At 32.1% G+C, this 9,656-nt stretch overlaps 1 protein-coding gene across 1 annotated transcript; it reads left to right on the plus strand.

The window, feature by feature from the left end:
- The first annotated feature begins 1,524 nt into the window (after positions 1 to 1,524).
- Positions 1,525 to 6,097, plus strand: LOC104900080 (laccase-17). The gene is made up of 6 exons (XM_010687417.4): positions 1,525 to 1,708; positions 1,853 to 2,004; positions 2,253 to 2,497; positions 2,608 to 2,742; positions 2,894 to 3,883; positions 5,699 to 6,097. The coding sequence occupies exons 1-6, from the start codon at positions 1,601 to 1,603 to the stop codon at positions 5,827 to 5,829; spliced, it is 1,761 nt and encodes a 586-aa protein (XP_010685719.2). The 5' UTR covers positions 1,525 to 1,600; the 3' UTR covers positions 5,830 to 6,097.
- Positions 6,098 to 9,656: the final 3,559 nt, after the last annotated feature.

Here is a 9,656-nt window from a genome sequence, read left to right on the forward strand (position 1 = left end):
ATTTAAATCAAAACGAAGAAAGTAATAGGGTGTATCATTTTTCCACCATGAAAAATTGAATTCTGCTAAAAAGAAAAGAAAAAGGGCCCACAAACACAAAACATATACAATATAAATATATAATTATCTCTTGTTGCTTGGAAGAAAGGTGGATAATATGTCCTTCTCTAAGTCTTACTGAGAGGCAGGCCAACATGAACGCAAATTCACACTCACTCTCCCTCAATAGTGGGACCGTAACGACAAGCTCTATCTCCAACCAAATTATTACAAATTTTGATGCACTCTAACTCTCTAAGATAAGTGCTTGTTTGATTGAAACTATAGAGTTTGACCTTGTTTGATTTAGTTTTTTTTGGGGTTTGGAAATAGATTTAGTAAATCTGAATTCATTTCTCGTTGTTTGGTTTGGTTAGTTGGTTAACAATTATCCTTGAGGGTAACTCAAATCCTTCAAAATGTTACCTTCTAAATTAAAGGAGTAATAAAATTTCTTTCTTGCAAGTGATTCCTTTCCACTGTCTTTAAATGATACTCCATGAACCTACAAGATTTCATTGTATTTCAATATAAATTCTCATCAAAATTAGTAAGAATCACTCATGTAACTGATTGATAGAGTATTAAATTATTCCTCAGACTCCAACTATCAGCTTAAGCTTTTGGTTGAGTTGGTCCATTAACATGGTATCAGAGCCACCGTGACATAAATGTCATGAGTTCAAATCTCATCCATCCTCTCATTTCTAAGTGGAATATTTAGCACCAAGTATGAGGGCAGCCTGTGCTGCATCCACACTTCAAGCCTAATGGGCTCTCGCGTGAGAGGGAGTGATAGATTATTAACTAATCCTGGGACTCTAACCATCAGCTTAAACTTTTGGTTGAGTTGATCCTTTGACACTGATATCAAAATATACTCGCCGCGTCTCAAAATATAGTTCATAATTCTATTTTGGGAGTCAAACTTTTAAAACTTTGACCAAATACTTGCACTAATGTACATAAAAAAAGCATACTCATGTAATATCAATTTTTTATATTTTTATACTAATACGAAATAGGAAATATCGTAGGTCAAAGGTACGTTTTGAAGAATGTGCGAAAAGAAACAGTAAATATATTTTGGCACGTGGGGAGTATTATAATACAATATGTCTTGTGCAAATTTTGTCGTGCATGTGCTCGCTTCATGTAAATGATCAACGTCCAAACTCCAAAAGTACCTGGCTACTCTAACATGGAATTTAGAAATAATTAGGATTTAAGATAAGTGTAAATTTGGATATAGCTTTAACATAGAAATATCTCGTTTAATAATTCTATCATCAAAAAACAAAAATAAAAAGTGATAACATACATGAAGCGATAGTCAAAATGTCAGGAGACATTATCCATGCAGATACAAGATTCAAGATTAACTTGAATAGCACTCCAAAGTTAGTGACAACCCCTTTACAATTCTAGTCACCTAATTGCACCCAACATGAACATAGATCACCATATAAATATCTCTTCTAACCTTCTCACTAATCACTCCAAATTTGTACAACAATAATTCATATATTTTGGGAACATTGCGAGAAAAAAAAAAGGAAAAATGGGTGTTTTTATTCTTTCTTCTCCAATAAATTTTGCAACTTTAATTCTACTTTTCTTTGCTAATGTTTGGTTGTGTCATGGAATCACAAGACACTATAGATTTGATGTATGTGTCTCATTTTTCTTTTTATGTCAATAAAAACAATGACACTAATACAATCATGATATATGAAGATTTATTTTATGTTATTTAATTGCTTATTTATAAAGGTCGTGTTTTCTTTTGTGTTTGTGCATGATTTTTTTGTAGATAAAGTTGCATAATGTGACACATTTGTGCAAGACAAAGAGCATAATCACTGTGAATGGGAAGTTCCCTGGGCCAAGAATCATTGCTAGAGAGGGTGACCGAGTCATTGTACAAGTTGTAAACCATGTCAAAAACAATGTTTCTATTCATTGGTAATACTTTCAAATTGGCATGCAGATTTTTGATTATATTGTAATAATATGCACGCACGTATTTTATTGGTTAATTAAGTTTTAAATGGTTTATATATATTGGAATGACTTGAATATGTAGTCTGGCGCTTCAAATAACTTAATATACTATTAATGAACCACATTAAATTCGTATGTTTATTTGTTCTTTAATTCTTCGTTACTATATTGTTTTCGTTACAACATATTGATGATCATTATTATCACAGGCATGGTATTCGACAGCTCGGGAGCCAATGGGCAGATGGTCCGGCTTATGTAACACAATGTCCAATCCAGACAAACCATAGTTATGTGTACAACTTCACAATCAAAGGTCAAAGAGGAACTCTTTTTTGGCATGCCCACATATCATGGTTAAGGGCTACTGTTTATGGACCAATTATCATTCTCCCAAGGAGAAATGAATCCTATCCATTCCCTAAACCCCACAAGGAGAAGACTATAGTATTTGGTACTATATTTATGATTAATGATACTCCTACTTTTCTAATAGTAACATAATTCAACCTCATCAAAGTTATGTAGCATTTAATTATAGATGTTTGGAAATTTAATGTGTAGGTGAATGGTGGAACAATGATACTGAAGCAGTTATCAGCCAAGCCCTTCAAAGTGGCGGTGGCCCTAATGTATCGGACGCGTATACCTTCAATGGATTCCCAGGGCCATTGTACAATTCATGCACTGGAGCTAAAGGTAAGTGGCATTGGTACAAATAAAAGTATTAGATAACATTGTATGTAAAAGGATAGAATAGTCTTTTATTAGTCATAGGCCAGTATTGTAAACATTATATACGGACACATATACTAATTGACATCATCATGTGTATTTGATCGTTATATAGGTATGGCGGACACATATAAACTAAAGGTTAAGCCAGGGAAAACTTATCTATTGCGATTGGTTAATGCTGCACTCAATGATGAGTTATTTTTCAGCATAGCAAACCACACTATGACAGTGGTTGATGCAGATGCACTCTATGTAAAGCCATTTAAGACTAATATCCTACTCATTGCACCAGGCCAAACCACCAATGTAGTCCTTAAAACCAAGCCAAAAACAAGCCACACCACTTACCTAATGGCCGTAAGGCCTTATTTCACCGGTAGTGGCACCTTCGACAACACCACCGCGGCAGCTATCCTAGAGTATATAACACCATCAAAGTCCTCCTCATCAACCACTCACAAAATCATCAATGTCACCTCCAAAGATCTCCCTCGTCTCCCTTCCATAAACGACACTTCATTTGTGACAAATTTCACTCGAAAATTTCGAAGTTTGAACAGTGCTAAATATCCAACTAATGTTCCAAAAACTGTTGATAAACATTTCTTTTTTACCGTAGGACTTGGAACTAACCCTTGCCCTAAGAACCAAACATGCCAAGGGCCTAATAATCGTACCAAATTTGCTGCCACAATTAACAACATTTCTATGGCTCTTCCATCAACTGCCCTCCTTCAATCTCATTTCTTTGGACAAAATAATGGAGTTTACTCCCCTAATTTTCCTCAAGTTCCTCTTATAAAATTTAATTACACAGGTACACCACCTAATAACACCAATGTGATGAATGGTACCAAATTATTAGTGATCCCATATAACACAAATGTGGAACTTGTTATGCAAGACACTAGCATTATTAGTGCCGAGAGCCACCCTCTTCATCTTCATGGCTATGATTTCTACGTCGTTGGCCAAGGTTTTGGTAACTTCAACCCGAAAACAGACCCTGCCAACTACAATCTTGTTGATCCTGTTGCAAGGAACACCATTGGCGTGCCATCCGGTGGCTGGGTAGCCATTCGATTCAGGGCAGATAACCCAGGTTAGGCGATGTTCAGTTCACCTTATTTTTGCTTATTTCAGATCAGACCAAATCAGATCAGATCAGATCAGAAAAAATAATTTCAGATCAAATCAGTCTAGATCATGCTTATATTTAAAAATCATTATTACTATTAAATATCTTTCATTACATATTAGTAAAAATTATAATAATTGAAAATTAATAAAGTAGAGACGAATCAAACAAGACCCCACATGACTATATTTTTTTATATATATATTGAGAAAAATCTAAAAGATAGATAAGATCTTGTAAATCAGATCAGATCAGAAAAAATAAGTTCAGATCAGAAAATTTCAGGTGAACTAAACATAGCCTTAGTGTAACTTATACATTTATCAAAAATTGTATTGGTTCATAAGAGGGAATGAAAATCCACGGATTAAAGAGGTTTCACCTTAAAATCATACGAAAGAGTAGCTCCTTAGCCTTATAAGATGGACACGACTCATATGTTTTTTCAATGTGGAAATTGTACACCCCAACACTCCCCTTAATTCCAAATTCATTAATTGTGGGATAATACTTCCACTTACACGTTGGACGTTAATGAGCTCGACACTAATTATTGTCATTGGTGATATAAAATGAAGTTTAATAAGCAAAAATTAGTTTGGATCTAGTATCAATTCATAATATTACAAATGATAAAGTTAATTATTCTTAGCTAATTATAACATAAAATTTAATTCTAATTATTAGATAATATTATTATGTACACATTATTTATATTGAATGCTAGGTTAACCGACAACAGGTTAACACAATTATTCCCCACACTTATACACTAATATTAAGAAAAGTCAATTTAGATCAGAAAAAAATCATTTATGAACAACAACCAAGCTAATAATTTTAGCAGAAAATTAATTAAGGAAAATATTAGGGTTGTCAACCCTCTTAGACACATAACAATATAATATTGATATGTATGTAATATATGAAGGAAGAAGTGATATAAAAATCATGTTTTAATGTATTTTTAACCAATGAAAATTCAATAATAAGAGGATTAGCAACTCTTAGGATCACTCAATCCATCTCCGAAAATTAATGCAAAGAACAAAACCCAAAAAATAGCTATTTCCTAAACAAAATTATATTCGTAACGTATAAACAAGAATGATCATCATTTGAAAGCTATTGGATTATACAGTTGATATTCCATGTAGAACATGAATAAGGAAGCATGTAACTGTCCAAGTAACTTGTAAAGTACCTAGTACTCCTATATATTAATTACTCTATTAACCATTATATAATAGAAACAAAGAAAGAGGCAAGATAGATTAGGACCTTTAATCAGATTGGACTAGATTTTCCACCAATAAAAGTGTAATGATTAAGATAAGCTATATCATTAAACCAAGGGCCAACATAGGTTACAGTAATAACGATTCATTAACCAAATTGTGTACCATCAAGTAAATGACCAAGTTAGAGTATGTTTTGTTCAACTTATTTTGTCTTGTCTTATCTTATCTTATAAGATCTTATATAATCTTAATTATCTGATCTTATCTTATTTTTTTTTTCTGAAACGAGTGAAGATAAGTTAACAAAACATCTCATTTTATCTAATCTGATCTTATCTTATAAAATCTTATATAAGTTAAAATAACTTGAATAGAACGGACCCTTAGTCAAAGGAAAACTTAAAATAACTTGAACAGAACAGACTCTTAGTCGAAGGAAAACTTACGTAATTTTCTTTGTATTTTTATTGTGATCAATCAACAATTATCAACTTGCTTTTTATATATATTTATTGTTCTTTTGATGAAAAAATAACAGGAGTATGGTTCATGCATTGTCATTTTGAGGTGCACATAAGTTGGGGACTTAGGATGGCTTGGCTTGTTCTTGATGGAAAACTACCCAATCAGAAGGTGCCACGTCCACCAGCAGACCTTCCCAAATGTTAATCCATAAGTCTTTGCTTTTTTGGGCGTCTACTCGATCATCATAGTTTCTGATTCAATCTTTATTGTATTTTGTTTTGTTTAATTAATTTTGTTTTGTTAGGATTAAGTTATTTATTTTTTGTTGGGATGAAATTGCTTGAGAGAGTTTGATAGTAAAGCCAAAGAGAGTGAGGCATTGAATTGTAGAGTATTTTGTTTGAATAATGGTGATTTTGCACTATTTTTTCCCCCAAATTCCTTTCAATAAAAAGCATATCAAATTTAAATATATTGGCTCTGTTTGACAATATCAATTGAAAATAAACTGAAATTGACAAAAAATATCAATTGTTGTAATTAATAAGGTAGCTGGTTAGTTTAACTATTTGGATTTGAACGTACTTAACTTGGTTTTGAATCCAACTCTTAACTCTTAAAACCTGTTCGACATCACGGTAAGTTTTTAGTTTTTGATTTTATGAATATAAAAATCATGATATAAGGGGTATAATGATCTTTAAATTAATTATACTCAAACTAAACATGTCAATTTTAAAAACGGACAACCGAAAACTAGAAACTAGCTTTTCTGATTTTCCTTTTTTTTTGTTTTTGGTTTAAAAAGAACTGAAAACTAAAAATGAAAAACGGTAATGAACGAGCACTAATCAATCTACTGCTAATTGATGTTTTGGGTTAAAACTCTATCCTTCTATGTTCGATTTTTTTTTTATAAAAAAAAATAGATATTCTATTTTAATTATACATTTGTGCATAAACTTTCTTTAACCCCAAAATATTTTATGAGTTTGTCTTGTAAGAGACTGCTTACGTTTACGTTCAAATTAGGCAATGGTAAGCCCAATATTAAAAAGAAAATCAGTCCAATAGTAACTAGGTTAATTTCTTTCGGTGACTAGTTTAATTCATTTAGTGACTAGGTCTACTTTTATATTAAAATTAGACCGTCTCTTTTAATAATTTTTTATGTTTTAAACCTTTGAATTTAGATGCTGACTGCTTTTAAATTTATTTTTATTTATGTTTGGTTTTTGTGGGTTGGTTGGCGAATAAGAAGCCAACCACTGATTAATCAAGTGCCAAATTAATTGGGCCATAGCCCGTAAATTCTGTCGTCTCCGTTGCCTTAATTTTCAAACCCACAACAGATGAGGCTGAGTTGACAGCGGGCCCAAAGGCCTAAATTCAGAACCCAGACATGGTGTGGGGTCCTTGGCCTCAAACAACTTCTGAATTCCTTTCGTATCACACGTAATTAAAGCAGAGAAAAAGGCATAATGTAATGAGTGATGCTATTTCTTTTAGAACTATTATCATTTCTCAATAATCATCCAACTCCTCTCAACCAAACCTTTTTTTTTTTTTTTTTTTTTTTTGAGGTCAACATTTCTCAACTCTTGCAGTGTGGATATTTTTTCCAATAGGAAACGGTACATTGATGTTTAGATTTTGTGAGGTGATCTATCAAGTAAATTAAATTATTGCAAAACAATGAGACTATAAGAGAGTCACACGAAAAAATGATGTATACGAAATTTGATCACAGATCTTGGGTACCACCTATCAAGAATTTAATCGACTAAACTAGTTAGGATCTGCTCTTTTGGACTTAACTGAATTTGTCGGAACTAAAATAAATGAAAACTGTGAGAGTAAACTAATTGAAATAAAAGTGAAATGAATTTGTATGAACTGAATTTGTACAAGTGTGGAGAATAATTGTGTTAACCTGAGTAGGTTAACCTGACATTCAATATATATAATGTTTACAGTAGAGACCTATGACTAGTAAACGACCATCCTATCCTTTACATATAATATTATTCCCTTTACATATAATATTATCCAATTAAACTGAATTTTCATTAATTCAGTCCAAAATAACAAAGTCTTAACATTCACTTTCTAATTTTATTGTGATTGATCTATTATTCTCTTCAAAATCTAATGCATGAAGTTTACAATACTATATGAATATCAAAATGTATTAAGGTAAAATAAGCTAATAATAAAATATACCTCAAAAAAGCTACACACTTGAGTTTTTTTTTTGTTTGATTAATTTTTTAAAGTTAAGGTGTGAAATTATTTGAAAAATCAATGGTCAAAGATACAGATGAAACAAATAAAGTGCAATTAGAACAATCATTATATAAGAAAGAGAGTACTTTTCCTTGTAATTAATTTTGCTAATTTTGAATTAATTGAGGAATTTCATGTGGGACACAGTAGGTTGTTGTGGGCTTGTAGCTGATATGTACATTATCTGTAAATGGGTCAGTGAAGCTCCTTTTTGTAGTGCATGTGTTAGCAACCCTAAAGTTAAAAATTTTCTTGAATTGATGACTGAAATTGTGATTTCCAATCCTTATTTTTTAACTAGGAAATGGCTAAAATGCAGTAAATGCTTGATTCTGGAGTAATTTGGAAGAATATAACTGTCACATCATTCTAGTACATACATGCAGAAATTAACCCCTGCTTTTTGTTGATTTTCATATCTCCACCTTTTCTCTGCTCTGTGTTGTTGCACCAAAAATGGCAGAATTATTGATAACAAGAAGAAAAAAATTTACAAAAATATGAAAAGGGTAATATTTTTGTTTAAGAATAATAAAATTCAAACAAGAAGAACAAGACAATTTCCTTGCTCCTTAGCACAATTGAGAACAATTTTTGTTTCTATCTTCTTGACATGTCTAATTTCTTGTTCAATCATGTTTTTCCTTTGGTGATGAAGTGTCTACATAAGTAAATAGTGCATAACCCACTTCATATCATATTATCATTGTGTAGCACAACCCTTTTTTGGTTGATCTTTTGGTCAAAAAAGGAAAAAAAAAATCAAGTTGAAACCGTTTCTATGTTGTGTGGTTAAGACAAATCCCCAAATCGCTTCGCCTCAAAAGCCTACACTAATCCATATCATATAAACATCGTGCTTTCTGATGTAACGAGAAAAGTCGGAGATAGTAATTCATATATTATACTTCTTTCATTTTGAAATAACTGAAACACTTCTCTCTTTATTTTAAGTAGAGAAGTATTCCATACACGTACAATAAGATAGGCTCCAGGTCTCATCACCTCAAAAAGCCAGTTGCCTCGTGTTTTTTTTATCGTGAGGGGAGATATATATGGACGGATTTAGTGATCTGCGTTTATTCCGTTGGTGAAAAATCAAAATGTTATGTAAAGATTGAATTGGTAGACATGAGTAGTATTTGTAGGACCAAGGAAGTGATGGAGAATTTGGGTTCCAGCTAAAGTTGGTCTGGAGTATTATATAATGTCACACCATTCATCACAAAATGCTTAGCTTCCATCCAAACACAGGCTCCTCTTTGAAAGGACATCAACTGCTCCCTTTTGGAAATGTCCAGCTCTTGCGTTGTTCCCTACTTTTCAACCCTTTGGGTAAAAATCATCTTACGTGAACTTGAACTAACTTTATCAATAATAGTTTGGTATATATGTTTAGCTATTTAACCTATTAATACATTAATCAAACTTTCTAAATGTCATTTTCAATTCTCTTTTTTCCTGTTCAAAAGCTAATCTTTCAACTATTCATTGCTTACAACTTAGTAGTGTACTTTCATCTAGGGCGATTCATTCAACTATTTGATGAATAGACTACTATGTGTTTTGAATTAGTAATCAAAGTCTCAACCTCTTGTAATCAAGTATATTTAACATGCTTTCGCAAATATACTCTCCATGTAAATGCCAGCTAACTTAACCGATAAAATCTTGTGAGGCTGGTATCCAAGACTTAATCGGTAATAATTGTGTAATCTTATCCCCGCTACTCACTTTTTTTAAAG

This window comes from Beta vulgaris, chromosome 7, assembly GCF_026745355.1.
Source record: "Beta vulgaris subsp. vulgaris cultivar EL10 chromosome 7, EL10.2, whole genome shotgun sequence".
Taxonomy (NCBI): Eukaryota; Viridiplantae; Streptophyta; class Magnoliopsida; order Caryophyllales; family Amaranthaceae; genus Beta; species Beta vulgaris.

Coding starts and splice junctions, on each gene's coding strand:
- LOC104900080 (XM_010687417.4), top strand. CDS start 1,601: ATGGGTGTTTTTATTCTTTCTTCTCCAATAAATTTTGCAACTTTAATT. Junction 1,709..1,852: donor CAAGACACTATAGATTTGAT/GTATGTGTCTCA, acceptor ATTTTTTTGTAG/ATAAAGTTGCATAATGTGAC. Junction 2,005..2,252: donor AACAATGTTTCTATTCATTG/GTAATACTTTCA, acceptor TTATTATCACAG/GCATGGTATTCGACAGCTCG.